Raw genomic sequence first — 17,840 nt, 5'->3', positions numbered from 1 at the left:
GGCGCGAATGACGTCACCAGGCAGCGTTGCGTGGCGAGTCCAGCGCAGCCAGCAGCCAACAGTAAACATGGCGCCCAAGCGGTACAAACGCTCGAAAGCTTGGTTACACATCCCTAAAAAAGACGACAACAGGGCAACTTGCAAAGTGAATATTTCACCAAAGGGAGGAAATACTACCAACATGCAATAACTATGAATGAATGTCGCGTTTCCGATCTGCTCCGGACTAACGTTGGTGAATCTGAACCCAGCAACGTTAGCAACGTTAGCAACGTTAGCATGTCCTCGGCTAACACTGCAGGTAACTAACTAACAAACACTGCCTATCATGTTAGCTCCATTTGCCTCATTGTAAAAGCTGCTGTTAGTAACGGTTAAGGTTAAATGAATGCCTTCTCAGGCATTACATTTAGATGAAATCATGAGAGACAGAGCCTGACTGGCTCAGAGCCAGAGGCTGGTGGTACTACCCCCAGTTCACCTCTACCTCCAGCTTCTCCTTTCACCAGAGCAGGAAGAGTTAAATTACCCAGGCCAGGATAGACCAATGTGGACCTCACCGTTGTTGGGTTTGTGAGGTCACGACTCGTGTTACTTCTAAACTAAACAAAGTTGATGCTGATCGACCGGTTTGTTGTCCTTTTTCTCCAAATGAGAATCGATAAGGGAACCGATAAAGAACCGAATCGTTAAGCACAATCGAAAATGGAATTGGAATCGTAAAAATCTTATCAATTCCAATCCCTAGTGAGGAACAACTTTACATCACAGATTCACATGTGAGGACGGTCAGTCTTTGACCTGAAGATGACTTTCTTGACAGGATGCAAACGGCTGAAACATCCTGACGTGAGCTGGACAGCAGCTGTCAGCTGGGCCGCTTCACTCAGGAACAGGATTATTCCTCCAAGACGTGCTGAAATACAGCATGTTCTGAACCACTGCAACAATCCGCTGCTCAGCTGTACAGCACATTAAACTGATGTGACCCTTTATATTCACACCGTTTTAGGCTGAGATCAAAACAAAGACAACGTGTTGTGTGATGAAACCGAGTATTCTGAATAAATATTTCCTAAAATGACCATAAAGCATCGCCTTGCTGAAAGAGCAAATATTAGGATCTGAAGATAAGGAAATCCCTCAAGTCCTTTTTCATTGGGAAGTCTTATTATTCTTTAGTCACGCAATTTCTCTACTATGTTCTTTTTACGTTTAGAAAAAGTGTGAAACAATTACTGCCCTCTAGTGCCCAAGTTACAGACAGCAGCTCAATGAATCTGAGCGAGTGGCCATGACTTGTGGAGTCCCCCAGGGGTCAATTCTTGGACCTCTTCTGTTTAACTTGTATATGCTCCCTTTGGGTCAGATATTATAGAACTTCAACATCAATTATCAACAGTTATGCAGACGATACACAACTTTATGTGTCTCTGTCACCATGGCGACTGCAGCCCAGCAGACGTACTGTGTCAGTGTCTGGAGGAAGTAAACACCTGGATGAGAGAGAATTTTCTACAATTAAATGAAGAAAAAAACTGAGCTCATTCTGTTTGGTAGCAAAGAGAAGAGGGTCAGCGTTGGTAAATATCTTGAGACTCGGGACCTTACAATCACTGAGCGAGTTGGTAACCTCGGAGTGTTGATAGACTCAGATCTGACTTTCAGCAGCCACATCAAAGCTGTCACCAAGGCAGCTTTTTACCACCTCAGAAACATCAACAGAATTAAAGGTTTCCAGGAGAAACTCATCCATGCATTCATCTCCAGCAGACTCCATCACTGTAACGCTCTTTTAACTGGACTTCCCAAAAAGAGCATTAAACATCGTTATTTGTTTCTCTTTATATTCTTTTGTGTATTTTTAATGCTTCTTCCACTCCCTGCTTCAATGCTTTTATTTTATGTAAAGCACTTTGAATTGTTTTGGACATGAAATGTGCTACAAATACATTTGATTTGATTTAGTGGCCAAGTTAGACATCAGCTCAATCAAAGGTGACAGACTGTGTTATCTTTGCACAAACCCATTTTTGAAAATTACAAAGCAAAACAAGTAAAAAGCACAGCATCATCTGATGGGACAGCTGTGCTCCCAACCTTCAACTGCGGACCAACCAAGCAACAGAGACGAATGTTCTTCAACTACTACGCTAACCGAACCAAACCTCGCTGAGGCTAGCCATGGGCACTGTTCAAGTGAGTGCTGCAGGGATCTTACAAAGCCTCATCAACCAAGCAACCCCGATGTGCTAAAAAGAACCAGGAGGGTGCAAGGGACAGGTTCTTCACAACGAACCCGATCCGTGCAATACCAGTGGTTCAAGCATTTTGCTCGGCTGACTCTATGTGAGACCAGAGGGAAACTGTTCTGCACGCAATGTCGCTGCTGTGCTAAGAAAAACCTACGGTGAGTAAGAACGAGCCTGCTTTTGCCGTGAACGGTTTCTACAATTGGAAAAATGCTGTAGATACATTCAGGGAGCATACAAACAGCAGGCATCACAAAGACAGTGTTGCTCAATTTCAAATTCTGGTGTCCCAGTAGCCCAGCGTGGCAGCTCAGTTGGACACACAGTTACAGTCAAACCAGAAACTTAATGCTGCGTGTACACCAAGAGCGACCTACGCTACCTGAGCGCCGGAAGTCATTATTTCTCTATGGAGGGTGAGCTAACTGAGCTACCAGAGCGGATTCCAGCGATTAAACTCAAGCTAACTTTATGGTAATGAGCTATGACGCGGTTCGGCGAAAACCAATGACAATCCACAGATTGTAGGGGTCCGACAATCCGCGGGGTTCGCGGAAACAGACGTGTAAACTTTGGTTCCTATCCAAACAATAGTCGTTTAATCCTGAGACTGTTGCAATTGCCGTGTCGAGTGCTTCAATACAATAGTGTAGTAACCCCACGCATACCTTTCTCACTGCAATTAAGTTTTATTTCGGATTTATTTCGGATTTTATTTCAAATTTATTTTATTTTTCACAGCTGCCTCTGCTATTCCTGCTCTTCTCAGGTGTACCTAATGTAGTTTTACATAATTTGTAACGTGATGTATATCTTGTATAACAAATTGTAAATAACAACACGTTTATTCGTGTCCCTGCCCTCTCTTTCCTCGTGTTTTTTTCCGCGGGGGTGCTGCACAGCCGCGGGGCCTTTAAAAATGGAACACTCTAAATGTGACGTCACGAGCTACCAAAGCAAATTCTCAAGCGAAGCTTCTCCAGCGAGGTCGCTCTTGGTGAACACGCAGCTTAAGAGAGAAATGCTGCTGAAGCAGCTATCTTCGCTATGTTTCTGGCGGGCCAGGGAATACCAATAGACGGCAACCAGCCCGAGAACAGTAACTTGTACAAGTTGATGCAGCTCCGATCAGAGGCGCACGCCCAGCTCTGATAAAACAGCAAGCATATTCCCATACATTCCCCTGACCAAGCACCACAGAACGTGCACTTCTCTGGGTTCAGTGTTTCTCATAGTGCTTTAGTTCTGGTACAAGCAAGCAGCTTCAGTTGCGTTACCACCGACCACTGAGGTACCTTTCTTTATTCTGCGCTGTTCTATGCTGGCTGACATGACTGATGGCATTACGTGCGTGTCCGTGTATACTGTGCATAGCCTCGGCTATGCATCATGTTCGACCTAAAATTTTGGTGACCCCCTCTTGTTCAAACACGTTCCGCGGTCTATGGTCTGAATGGTTCATAGCTCAGAGTTAAGTGGCTTAATGAAGAAAAACTGGACTGAAAATGAGGAAAAAAGCAGAAAATGTCCAAATAAAAACAATGAAAAACCTTCAGAAAGTGTTGAAACTATTGCTGAAGATCACTTAAGCTGCTTGGATGCAAAATATAAAGAAATAAGAGGAGTCTCATGACCAAAATGCTTCAAAAACCACATAAAATACTTAATATGGCTGTCACAATCATACACATGTAGTTGGAAATGAATTGTTATACAAGAAATTATAATTGAATGTCAAAAAAAAAAATAAAAATAAAAAATAAAAATTTTTTTGTTGCTCATTTGACTCCAAATCTGAGGGAATTTTATTCCTGTTTGGTGATATAAAGTTAGGAGTTAGGAGCCTTTTTCCTGCCTGAATGCTTCATATCTGCCCCTGGCGTTGCCGGGGCGACGGTTGAGGTTTTCTTTGTACTTCCTGATCAACCGTCTCCCACTTCCTCCCCCGGCAGCCTCGCTGCACCAGCTGCTCCTGTTAAAGCTCTGCTGTAAAACACATCGACTCAGAGGGTCCAACACTTAAGATTGTGTTAAAAATCTTTGGTTTTTCCTTCAGAATTAAGCCTCCACTTTATTTCCCACCCAGTGTTTCCACATCCTTCCTCCGTCTTCCTCCAGTTTAACTGAAAGAAGACGTCATCCAATCAGCTGAAATGACTCATTTGGAAAAACATTTCAGCAATGTTTCCGAGCCAGAGTCTGAAACGGTACCGGAGTGAGGGGATCTGTAGCGGAAGTCCTCCTTGGTGAGCAGCAGCAGGGCCTTGCCGTTCATCTGGAAAGTGCCGCTGGTGATGGGCCGCAGGGCGAACTCCTTCTCAGCCCAGCGCAGCCACTGGGCCACGTCCTCCCGGCTCCAGAACACCGGCTGAAAACCTGGACAAGAGGCCGAGAGCAGGGTTAGGTGAGGAGGCAACAAAATGGAGGCAAAAAAAGATGAATTCAGTCAGGAAGGAGGGGAAGCGGGGGAAGGGGCGAGAGGAAGGAAGGAGGTAGAGGCAGTAAAAAGGATATTGAGGAAGTGCAGATAAAAGCCAAAAGGAGGGAGTGATTACGGGAACGGCAGCAGAGATTAAAAAAAAAAGAGAAGAAGGAGGAGACAGTCAGAGAGGGAGAGGAGGATAGAATAAACGATTAGAAGATGATGGGTTAGAGGGGAGGCATGCAGAGTGAATCAGAGACATGAAAAAGGAAGTCCAGACTGGTTTCTGCTGCTCTTTCACCCTCTGAACTCCAGACAGAAACATCAGTTTATTGGTCTGTGTACAGAAGGAAAAAGAAAGAGACTCCTCTCCCCCCTTCCTCCCACTCAGTTTCTTTCACGGCCGTGGGAACGAGAGAGGAAAACATCTGCAACGGTGACCAAGAAGCATTTACAGGGAAGGGAAAAGAAAAGCTGTGGAACTCTTGACACCAGCAGAAACCGCCTTCACAGAGGAGGAAGCTCCGATCTCAGAGGGTTTAAGAGCTGGGAGCCAAAAATCTGAATCCAAATATCAGTTCAAATGTAAACCCAATGAATCAAATTTCAGTCCGAATGATGCCGACGATAATAAGCCGTTCTGGGTAAACATCTGGCTCTCCACTGCAGTGGGGTGGCGTTTGACCGGCGTTGAATCCCGCCGTCGCTGACTAAACAGCGGGCATGGGTATTTATCTGCTGCGGCCGGCATCGATGGTCATGGGTATTTATCTGCTGCGGCTGCGATCGGCATCGATGGTCATGGGTATTTATCTGCTGCGGCTGCGATCGGCATCGATGGTCATGGGTATTTATCTGCCACGGCTACGCGATGGCCATGGGTATTTATCTGCCACGGCTGCGATCGGCGTTGATGGTCATGGGTATTTATCTGCCACGGCTGCGATCGGCGTTGATGGTCATGGGTATTTATCTGCTACGACTGTGATCGGCATCGATGGTCATGGGTATTTATCTGCTACGGCTACGCGATGGTCATGGGTATTTATCTGCCACGGCTGCGATCGGCGTTGATGGTCATGGGTATTTATCTGCTGCGGCTGCGATCGGCATCGATGGTCATGGGTATTTATCTGCCACGGCTGCGATCGGCGTCGATGGTTATGGGTATTTATCTGCCACGGCTGCGATCGGCGTTGATGGTCATGGGTATTTATCTGCTACGACTGTGATCGGCATCGATGGTCATGGGTATTTATCTGCTACGGCTACGCGATGGTCATGGGTATTTATCTGCCACGGCTGCGATCGGCGTTGATGGTCATGGGTATTTATCTGCTGCGGCTGCGATCGGCATCGATGGTCATGGGTATTTATCTGCCACGGCTGCGATCGGCGTCGATGGTTATGGGTATTTATCTGCTGCGGCTGCGATCGGCATCGATGGTCATGGGTATTTATCTGCCACGGCTGCGATCGGCGTCGATGGTTATGGGTATTTATCTGCTGCGGCTGCGATCGGCATCGATGGTCATGGGTATTTATCTGCTACGGCTGCGATCGGCATCGATGGTCATGGGTATTTATCTGCGATGGCCATGGGTACTTATCTGCTACGGCTGCGATCGGCATCGATGGTCATGGGTATTTATCTGCTACGCGATGGTCATGGGTATTTATCTGCCACGGCTGCGATCGGCGTTGATGGTCATGGGTATTTATATGCTGCGATCGGCATCAATGGTCATGGGTATTTATCTGCTACGGCTGCAATCGGCATCGATGGTCATGGGTATTTATCTGCTACGGCTGCGATCGGCGTTGATGGTCATGGGTATTTATCTGCTGCGATCGGCATCAATGGTCATGGGTATTTATCTGCTACGGCTGCGATCGGCATCGATGGTCATGGGTATTTATCTGCCACGGCTGCGATCGGCATCAATGGTCATGGGTATTTATCTGCTACGGCTGCGATCGGCATCGATGGTCATGGGTATTTATCTGCTGCGGCTGCGATCGGCATAGATGGTTATGGGTATTTATCTGCTGCGGCTGCGATCGGCATCGATGGTCATGGGTATTTATCTGCTGCGGCTGCGATCGGCATCGATGGTCATGGGTATTTATCTGCTACGGCTGCGATCGGCATCGATGGTCATGGGTATTTATCTGCGATGGCCATGGGTACTTATCTGCTACGGCTGCGATCGGCATCGATGGTCATGGGTATTTATCTGATACGGCTACGCGATGGTCATGGGTATTTATCTGCCACGGCTGCGATCGGCGTTGATGGTCATGGGTATTTATCTGCTGCGATCGGCATCAATGGTCATCGGTATTTATCTGCTACGGCTGCAATCGGCATCGATGGTCATGGGTATTTATCTGCTACGGCTGCGATCGGCGTTGATGGTCATGGGTATTTATCTGCCACGGCTGCGATCGGCGTTGATGGTCATGGGTATTTATCTGCTGCGATCGGCATCAATGGTCATGGGTATTTATCTGCTACGGCTGCAATCGGCATCAATGGTCATGGGTATTTATCTGCTACGGCTGCGATCGGCATCGATGGTCATGGGTATTTATCTGCGATCGGCATCAATGGTCATGGGTATTTATCTGCGATCGGCATCAATGGTCATGGGTATTTATCTGCTACGGCTGCGATCGGCATCGATGGTCATGGGTATTTATCTGCTACGGCTGCGATCGGCATCGATGGTCATGGGTATTTATCTGCTATGGCTGCGATCGGCATCGATGGTCATGGGTATTTATCTGCTACGGCTGCGATCGGCATCGATGGTCATGGGTATTTATCTGCCACGGCTGCGATCGGCTGTGATGGCAACAGAAACTGATGAATAGGTCCAACTCAATCACAGTGCAAAGACGATAATTCGTGTTGTCATAGTTACCGTATGTCGTGTCAATCAAACTTTCTGTATGTGCGATGGAGAAATTCCACATTTAAAGTCTATTTTCCTTTCATAGGCCATAAAACTTTATTTACGGTAAAAACTGTGCAACATGTGTTCTTTAGGAACACGGCGATGATTTTAGTGTTTTAGATGTTTTCCGTTTAAAAATACACAAAATCAGACTTTTTTCTTCTTGTTCTTCTTCTTTTTTTTTACCTTTTTTACCCTAAACCAGCAAACCTCAGATTATGAGCGAAGTTATCCAGAAAGCAGCAGTCAGACAGATGCCTCATGTCAGTGTGAGCTGTAACACTCGGGCTCGCCTCCACTTCCTGTCCTCCATCTTGTTTTCTCACATGAAACCAGACTTCTAACCGCTCAGATCAGAGCATCACGACACTTCTTACATCCGACTTATCGGCCGGCCTCAAACACTTCCTCTGGGAGTCGGACAGCTGTTATCTTTGGCCGCCGATGTCACTTGTCACACGAGTAATAAGAAGCTCGCTTTCACCCCCCCCCCCCCCACCACCGCCATCCTTCTTTTAGCTCCCCCGGCAAGTCAAACAAAGGAAGTTTTCACAGAGCGATCGATATAAAATGAAACCCTGTGTAGATTGTCAGCTTCCTATTTCTTCCCATCCAGTCCTCTGTGTTCTGATAGCGGCGCGAGCGCCGCTGATAAGTCTGGGAAGGCCGATGTTTTCGGCCAATCGGCTCGCAGCCCGCCGTGCTCGAGCTTCAGCCTGTCAGCACGCACTCTGGGGAAAGTGTCAGAACAGGATTCAGGTGTTTCACAGCTCCAGAGGGAACAGATAAGGAGGTTTATTCCTTCAGATTTCACAGGATGGGCTTGTTGTCGGCGTAGATTCTCAGACATCCAGGTCAGTCGGAATAATGTAAAATAAGACGGAAATAAGTCGGAATAATGTAAAATAAGTCGGAATAATCTAAAATAAGTTGGAATAATGTAAAATAAGTGGAGGTTTATGCCTTCAGATTTCACAGGATGGGCTCGTTGTCGGCGTGGATTCTCAGATATCCAGGTCACGCTGATCCTCGGAGCTGAATGAGGTCAGCTGGACGACTTCTTTGTGGCTCTTGAAGATGTTTCAGATGTCATACGAAAGGCTTCTGCAGATCTGAACTAGAATCAGCTAAAAGAGTAGAAATCATATCCAGGCTACAACATGTTTGGTGTTGCTTAGATATGTCTCCTTTCTGTAAATTCAGCTGCACCGGCTGCACGTTGGTCTCTCGTGGCCGACAGCGGCGAGGCCGCGGCGGGCAGAAGCGAGCTCGGGTCGAGAGGTCACGGCTGCGGTATGCTCTCTCCAGGGCCGGAGAGAGATGTGCTGCTCTGCCAAAAAGCCCTCCGAGATCCGGTCTGCCGGCCTCGGCCATCTGCACAGAGCCCAAAGGAAGAAGCAACAAGGGGAGCGGGAGGCGGGAGGAGGAAGAAGGGGCCCAAACAAACGCGTCCCATAACGCACTTTGGCAGGAAGCAATCCAGCGTGGGCTCGGTTTCAGCCCGGGAAGCTTCCTGCGGTAAGGTTAGAGAGCGCCGCCGGGGGGGTTATTAACAGACAGCGGAGGAGGAAAGGAAGAGTGGAAGCAGAAAGGAAAGTGTGGATGGTGTGTCGAGACAATAAACGAGGGCTGGAGAACGGCGAGAGGACTAAAACAAAGACGCAGAAAGAGGAAGGAAAGGCAAACAGGAAGGGAAACAGATACCGAGTCAGAGAGTCAAGTTCCCAGAGCCAGACATCGCGCTCCGAGTTCCTCCGATACCACATTTATACGCTTCAGGATGTAGTCTGTAGCAAAGCCAAGGAGACGGTGCAGGCGGTAACCTGAGGTCACATGTCTGCTCCGACATAAACCTGCTGCTACACCCGAGAATACGGGGTGTTCATATGATCAGAAATGCTACTTAAATGTAATAAAACATTCAATTCTGCACAGAATGTGAAATAAAATAAAATGTTCTGCTTTGATTTAAAAATTCATTCATTTAAATGTTGCTTAAGACAGAATAAGTCGGAATAATGTAAAATCAGTCGGAAAAAAGTCGGAATAATGTAAAATAAGATGGAAATAAGACAGAATAATATAAAATAAGACGGAAATAAGTCGGAATAATGTAAAATAAGACGGAATAATGTAAAATCAGATGGAAATAAGTCGGAATAAAATAAAATAAGACGGAAAAAAGTCGGAATAATGTAAAATAAGATGGAAATAAGTCGGAATAAAATAAAATAAGACGGAAAAAAGTCGGAATAATGTAAAATAAGATGGAAATAATGTTTTAACGCAGATGGAGGGACTCAGCTGATGAGTGGACAAACTCCGACTCCGGTCTGATTCACATTCAAGTGGCAGCTTCAGGATCTTATTGGATCTCTTATTGGATCTCTTATTGGATCTCTTATTGGATCTCTGGTATCGCCGCAGCGCAGACGCCAACATCCTTTGCTTACAACCGTCCTCCATCACATTCAGGTGATTAATGGACCTTTCTGCTCGTTTTCTGGAGCAAATTCAGCAAAAAGATTTGTCGTAGGTTACAAGAAAATCAATTTCAGTCTTCCTCATCATCAGCTCGCCTGCTGAATGACCGTGCACGTGTGTGTGCACGTGTGCATGTTTACTCTGAATAAAACCCTGGAGCACGACAGCAGGAGGATCCCAAACCCTTGACTAAACCGTGGGCTCCTAATCCTCTCTGATGACACATAATTTTCACTCTGAGGTTTCTCAGGCCCACGCTAATGCTCGCCAACACACACACACACACAAGTTGCCACGGCAACTCGTGAGCGCTTGGGATGAATGGAGGGAAGAGGAGGATGAGATCACTAGTATCTTGTTTCGTTGTTGTGGTACAGAAGCCGACGACTTCCCCTCTCAGCCAGACGAGTTAATGAGGTCCGTCCCCTCCAGAACCTCCAGAACCCCCAGAACCCCCAGAACCTCCAGAACCCCCAGAACCCCCAGAACCTCCAGAACCCCCAGAACCTCCAGAACCCCCAGAATCTCAAGAACCTCCAGAACCCCCAGAACCTCCAGAACCCCCAGAATCTCAAGAACCTCCAGAACCTCAAGAACCTCCAGAACCCCCAGAACCTCCAGAACCCCCAGAATCTCAAGAACCTCCAGAACCTCCAGAACCTCAAGAACCTCCAGAACCCCCAGAACCTCCAGAACCTCAAGAACCTCAAGAACCTCCAGAACCCCCAGAACCCTGCGGCCCGTAGGAATGGGAATGGAAAACCGGTTCTTGTTGAGAACCTGTTCCCAGTGTTTCAATTCCTTGGAATCGTTTTGGCGATTTTTGCAAACGATTCCCTTATCGATTCCAGTGGGCGCGAATGACGTCACCACGCAGCGTTGCGTGGCGAGTCCAGCGCAGCCAGCAGCCAACAGTAAACATGGCGCCCAAGCGGTACAAACGCTCGAAAGTTTGGTTACACATCCCTAAAAAAGACGACAACAGGGCAACTTGCAAAGTGAATATTTCACCAAAGGGAGGAAATACTACCAACATGCAATAACTATGAATGAATGTCGCGTTTTCGATCCGTTCCGGACTAACGTTGGTGAATCTGAACCCAGCAATGTTAGCAATGTTAGCAACGTTATGTAAAAGTCAGATTAGACACCGTTTTCTGACTTTCAGCAGCCTAAATATAACCGATGCATCTCGACCCGGATGAACCCGAAGGCAACAACAAAAAAAGCCCGACTGCATCAGCAACGCTGGGAGTCGGGGCTCCTGAGTCACTCAGCTCCTCGGTAAATGTTTGCCTTTTTCTCTCCCGGCAGAAGTAGGCGGACACACTGGAAAAAATCAAAGTCTTACCAACTATATTTGTCTCATTTCTATTCAAAATATCTCATTACACTTAATATAAGACACAACTGCCTAACAAGCACCATTTCAGCCAGATATAGGGACTTGTTTGAAGACAATACATCTGGAATATCTCGTTAAATGAAAAAGTCTTGAAAACAAATTGTTTTGAGTCACATATCACATGAAACAAGCTTTTTGTTTTACATTTGAAGGTTTTTAAGCTAATTTCAAGATCACTTTTATCTCAAAAGTCCTAAATATCACATTTTATTTCAAGAAATCTTGACAAGCCGATTTTCACTAGTTCCATTGGGAGATTTTTTGCTTATTTCAAGCAAAAACGTCTTTTATTTGTTGTTTTTCTTACTTATTTTTGGAGGGGCATTTTTTCCAGTGTATTGGTCTTGCTATCTGAATCGGGTGAAGGCTTTTTTCTTCCTCCAGACGGGAGGAAGGAGGAGGAGGGCTGACCTTCTGACACCCTGACTAAGGGACATGTGGGCATGAACACATTTCCTCACACCATTCATCTCCCTTCGTGAGGCTCTCACATCGATTCTCCGTCAGGTGGGTGCGGCGAGGGGAAATCCACCTCCGCACACTTTTACTTTTCAGTCCAAAGAAACCCCCCCCCACGCCCACACATCCTCCACTTCCTCCAGCGGCGTGCACGTGCACGTGCTGGCTCATCTGGACTCCATCCAGTCAAAGCAAACATGAAACAGCTCATCAGTCACACTCGGCTTTTATGGCCAGGAAGCAGCGCGACCTGTTTCTGATAGTTAGTTCAGCTCAGGAGCGAGCCGGCTCATGCAGGTTAGTTCCTGAATTCAACTGCCACTCGTCCTTTTGTTCAGGAGCCAGTTTTTTTTCTCCCCCTCCATTTATTCTTTTCTAACGCAGCAGCTTCAGACTCGGGTTAAATGAGGCAAACGGCCCATCGTTCAACACCTTTTTATTCTTTGACTTATTTATGCTGCGATATGTACAATACAGTCATACAAGAACCGGATTGCAATGGAACTTTTTACTTTTTTACTTTAACCTTGTAGCACCCACAGTTGCAGATATGCAACAAGCTTTTTATTTACATACATTATTTATTTACATTATATTTTGATTTATATTTTTATTTACATACATTATTTACATTCATGTGTAATATTTTTTTTACACTCTGCTCTGCGGTGCTCTGTTCCAGTTCCTTCTGCTCTCCTTTGGTGTGCTCTGCTTTGTCCACCTTTCACAGCGCTAATGGGAGCTCAGCTCTCCAAATTGTATGATTACAAAATTAATCAGGAAAGCCCACAGCTGCAAATATGCAACATTCCATAAAATGATCAAAAATAGCCCAATTCCAAAAATATTGGTTTATTCCCACCCAAAACGATGCAAGAAGAGCCAAAAGGATTTTTTTCAATGATTATTTAGATATCTTTTTTGTGTATTCAAAGCCAAGAGCTCCTGAACTAAATTTCATTTTGCCTGCATAGTGACAATAAAGATTCTTGACCTTTTACCCCTGATGTGCTGCGTTTGGTTCAAAAAAGTGAACTCCTGGGAAGGACCAGGACTTATTTAGAGTATTTAACATCCTGATATATAAGACCTTTGAACAAATGGAAGGGCGTGCACTCTATTCCCACAAAGCGTTTCAGAGACAGAGTTTAAAGTCCGTTGAACCTTTACTGGGATCACTTTCTAGCATCTCTTGTAAATGTGAGGAAACCTCATGGTTTCATTGGCTCGGTGAAGCCCGATCTCATCGAGTCTAAAACTAAATCCTCCAGGTTGCGTCTGCAGCCGAACCCGACCGGTCGGAGGTGTTTGGATCGGCTGAAACTGAAACAGCTTAACTTCCTGATCACCTTCCATCAGTCTGTGGCTGTGTCCCAAACCGCATACTACTCCTACTACTCCTACTAACTTTCTGAGTTAGTATGCCAGTTTGAGTAAGGAGAAGTTCCCGGATGCGTACTAGATTGTCCTAAATGTTGGGTATGCATCATGAGGTTACTACTCATACTCAAACTACCCAAGATGCAACGTAACGTGACGTCGCCGATCGTCATTTCCTGTCAAAACGGCAGTTTGAAGCTAGCTACAACGAGGGTAGGTTCACTTCCTGTTTTCAAAACAAAAGCACCGATTGTATGGTAATGGCTTTCCCTATGATAAAAGGCAATGGGTATTTTATTTTGTGAAAATAACAGGAAGTGTGGCTGATTTCGGCTCGGGCAGGAGCGAAATGCATTGTGGGTAAACGCTCTGCATACTGTCTGATCGATGAGTATGCAGTATGTAGTATCTTTCACCAAATGGAGACATTTTTAAATCCAGGTTAAAAACATTTCTGTTCTCATGTGTCTATGCATGAAATCTGCACGCTGTCTTTGAACTTATCTGGACTGTTGCTGGTTTTTAAATTCATTTAAAATGATTTTATTTGTTTCTCTTTATATTCTTTTATGTATTTTAATGCTTCTTCCACTCCCTGCTGCAATGCTTTTATTTTATGTGAAGCACTTTGAATTGTTCTGTACATGAAATGTGCTATATAAATACATTTGATTTGATTTGATTCATTATGCAGTATGTGGTATGCGGTTTTGAACACAGTTTTAATGTTTGTGGAGTTTCTCCCGGTTTAAGTTCCACATCAAACAAAGCGATCTCGGCTCCTTCTTTTCTGTATTTGTGCAGCTGAGCCTCTGTTTCCCGCTCCGACCAGCACAGACATGCCCGGCACTCATGAGCATGAATGAGCCTGGAGGAGCCTGGAGGAGCCTGGAGAAGGCCTGGAGGAGCCTGGAGGAGCCTGGAGAAGGCCTGGAGGAGCCTGGAGAAGGCCTGGAGGAGCCTGGAGAAGGCCTGGAGGAGCCTGGAGGAGCCTGGAGGTTTGCTGTGACTCTACTCTGGGCAGAGACGTGTGAAGCACGGCGGTTGAGATGAGAAACTCGGCCAGATAAGGAAGTGGACCCCCCCCCCCCCCCCCTCCCTGTGGGTGGTCCCTGCAGCCAGAGGCAGCATCAACTCTTCTTCTTCTGTTCCAAACATAAATACAGACGCATATCTTCCTGTGAGGCAGCCTCCAGATCTCAGAGTTTACGGAAGGAATGAAGCCGACGTTTTAACCAGAGGAAGAGTGTGCACGTGTGTGTGCACGTGTGTGTGTGTGCACGGTGATGGCTGAGCTCAGCCCCATGTGGAGTGTGTCGCGAACAGGAAGAGGGGGGGCTGAGCTCTGCTGGCTGTGAGAACAGTTTCCCTTTCAGAGGAGTTAAACACACACGTGCACACACACACATGCACACCAACAACAACAACAACATTTATTCAGGAAGCGCCGGCTGCCCACTCAGGAAATTCCTGAGGACAGGAGCTGCTTCCAGGGCAGGAAATTTCCCCTGAAACTCACCGAAGCTTCAGAGAGATTCATCCTCCCACACACACACACACACACACACACACACACACACACACACACACACACACACACACACACACACACACACACACAGAGCAGCTGTGAGCGCGCACACACACGTGCACACACTAGGGATGGGAATTAATAAGATGTTTACGATTCCAATTCCATTTCCGATTCTGCTTAACGATTCGGTTCTTTGTCGGTTCCCTTATCGATTCTCATTTGGAGAAAAAGGACAACAAACCGGTCGATTAGCATCAACTTTGTTTAGTTTAGAAGTAACACGAGTCGTGACCTCACAAACCCAACAACGGTGAGGTCCACATTGGTCTATCCTGGCCTGGGTAATTTAACTCTTCCTGCTCTGGTGAAAGGAGAAGCTGGAGGTAGAGGTGAACTGGGGGTAGTACCACCAGCCTCTGGCTCTGAGCCAGTCAGGCTCTGTCTCTCATGATTTCATCTAAATGTAATGCCTGAGAAGGCATTCATTTAACCTTAACCGTTACTAACAGCAGCTTTTACAATCAGGCAAATGGAGCTAACATGATAGGCAGTGTTAGTTAGTTAGTTACCTGCAGTGTTAGCCGAGGACATGCTAACGTTGCTAACATTGCTGGGTTCAGATTCACCAACGTTAGTCCGGAGCAGATGGAAAACGCGACATTCATTCATAGTTATTGCATGTTGGTAGTATTTCCTCCCTTTGGTGAAATATTCACTTTGCAAGTTGCCCTGTTGTCGTCTTTTTTAGGGATGTGGAACCAAACTTTCCAGCGTTTGTACCGCTTGGGCGCCATGTTTACTGTTGGCTGCTGGCTGCGCTGGACTCGCCACGCAACGCTGCGTGGTGACGTCATTCGCGCCCACTGGAATCGATAAGGGAATCGTTTGCAAAATCGCCAAAACGATTCCAAGGAACTGAAACACCGGGAACCGGTTCTCAACAAGAACCGGTTTTCCATTCCCATCCCTACCAAACAAACACACACACACACACACACACACACACACACACAGGAAAACCAGCCGTTCTGGTTTCCATGGCTTTCTTCAGACGTCACATAGGAAGTGATTCCGGCCGTGGCAGCGTGTTTTGTTTCCTTGCGTTTCCATAATAATCCAATTATCCACCAATCGGGCCTCAGCTGCAGCGGCGCTGGTGCTGAATAAAGCCCGACACGTCCAGCTACAGAACCTCCAGAACTTGGGCTGAAGGACTCTAATGGCGCATTTCCACTAGCTCGGCAACAACAACAACAACAACAACAACAACAACAACAACAACATGGAGGCGCTGGTGCTGCTGCTCACCCTGCGGCTTTGTGTGGCACAGAAGGCCAGAGAAGACTCCTGGCCGCCAGACAAAACAGTGTTGAAAGTACCGCAGAGTTTTGTTACGAGCTTCAAAAAGACGACGTTTGGAGGTAAGCTAACGGTTGCTAACGCTAGCTTTTGTTATCCGCGTTATGACGCTTCCAGTGACGACACTCATCGGCCAATCAGTGGAAGGCGGTCGGCCGACGTCACGTTTCAGTAACGCTTCGGCCCGCTTGGAACCAGCTGAGGTGGCACGGACACGCGTGCCCGTTGCAGGTACGGCGTGCTCGTGGAAACACGCCATAAATGAAACAGATGCTCGGCAGCCAGCACCTGAACATCTTTTCTCTAAGGCCGCGCCACAACAAACCAACGTCTTCATGACTCAGAGTACGACCCGGTTCTGCTGGACGTTGCATCTCAAACACATGAAGCTGCAGCTTCTTCACACAACAGAATCTCAGTCTGAACCACAAACTGAAACACGAAGCAGCACCTTCCCATTATAAGCCGAACAGACTCCAGAACACCGGCTCCAGCAGACCTCCAGCAGGCCTCCAGCAGACCTCCAGCAGGCCTCCAGCAGGCCTCCAGCAGGCCTCCAGCAGGCCTCCAGCAGGCCTCCAGCAGGCCTCCAGCAGACCTCCAGCAGACCTCCAGCAGACCTCCAGCCGACCAGGGAAACCAGGTGTGAGGGAGGAAATTAAGAAAGAAAGAAGCTCTTTATCTGACCCTCCCATCGCAGATAAAGAGCAGGATCACGTGTTCACACCGCCTGGCAGCCGGTGAGATATGAGCTCCAACTGAGATAAATGTTCAATATTCAGAGTCATAGAGGTGGAGTCCTGGGGCCTGCTGCCTGGGGCCTGCTGCCTGGGGCCTGCTGCCTGGGGCCTGCTGCCTGGGGCCTGCTGCCTGGGGCCTGCTGCCTGGGGCCTGCTGCCTGGGATCTGCTGCCTGGGGCCTGCTGCCTGGGGCCTGCTGCCTGGGGTCTGCTGCCTGGGGTCTGCTGCCTGGGGTCTGCTGCCTGCTGCCAGGGGTCTGCTGCCTGGGGTCTGCTGCCTGCTGCCAGGGGTCTGCTGCCTGGGGCCTGCTGCCTGGGGCCTGCTGCCTGGGGTCTGCTGCCTGGGGCCTGCTGCCTGGGGCCTGCTGCCTGGGGTCTGCTGCCTGGGGTCTGCTGCCTGGGGCCTGCTGCCTGGGATCTGCTGCCTGGGGTCTGCTGCCTGGGGCCTGCTGCCTGCTGCCTGGGGTCTGCTGCCTGGGGCCTGCTGCCTGGGGCCTGCTGCCTGGGATCTGCTGCCTGGGGTCTGCTGCCTGGGATCTGCTGCCTGGGGTCTGCTGCCTGGGGCCTGCTGCCTGCTGCCTGGGGTCTGCTGCCTGGGGTCTGCTGCCTGGGGTCTGCTGCCTGGGATCTGCTGCCTGGGGTCTGCTGCCTGGGGTCTGCTGCCTGGGGCCTGCTGCCTGGGGCCTGCTGCCTGGGATCTGCTGCCTGGGGCCTGCTGCCTGGGGCCTGCTGCCTGGGATCTGCTGCCTGGGGTCTGCTGCCTGGGATCTGCTGCCTGGGATCTGCTGCCTGGGGTCTGCTGCCTGGGGCCTGCTGCCTGGGGTCTGCTGCCTGGGGTCTGCTGCC

General features: G+C 47.9%; 1 protein-coding gene across 2 annotated transcripts in view; it reads right to left on the bottom strand.

Annotated features, from left to right (window-relative positions):
* etv6 (ETS variant transcription factor 6) overlaps nt 1-17,840 on the bottom strand; it is a 49,484-nt gene that overhangs the window by 18,098 nt on the left and 13,546 nt on the right. For both annotated transcript variants that reach the window (XM_075471264.1, XM_075471265.1), the window contains exon 3: nt 4,464-4,628. In XM_075471264.1, coding sequence (XP_075327379.1) covers nt 4,464-4,628 — 165 coding nt within the window. The remainder of the gene's footprint in view (nt 1-4,463; nt 4,629-17,840) is intronic.

The sequence above is a fragment of the Odontesthes bonariensis genome, chromosome 8 (assembly GCF_027942865.1).
Source record: "Odontesthes bonariensis isolate fOdoBon6 chromosome 8, fOdoBon6.hap1, whole genome shotgun sequence".
Taxonomy (NCBI): Eukaryota; Metazoa; Chordata; class Actinopteri; order Atheriniformes; family Atherinopsidae; genus Odontesthes; species Odontesthes bonariensis.
The sequence above is the reverse complement of the archived record's forward strand: the minus strand, read 5'-3'. Positions and strand labels throughout refer to the sequence as shown.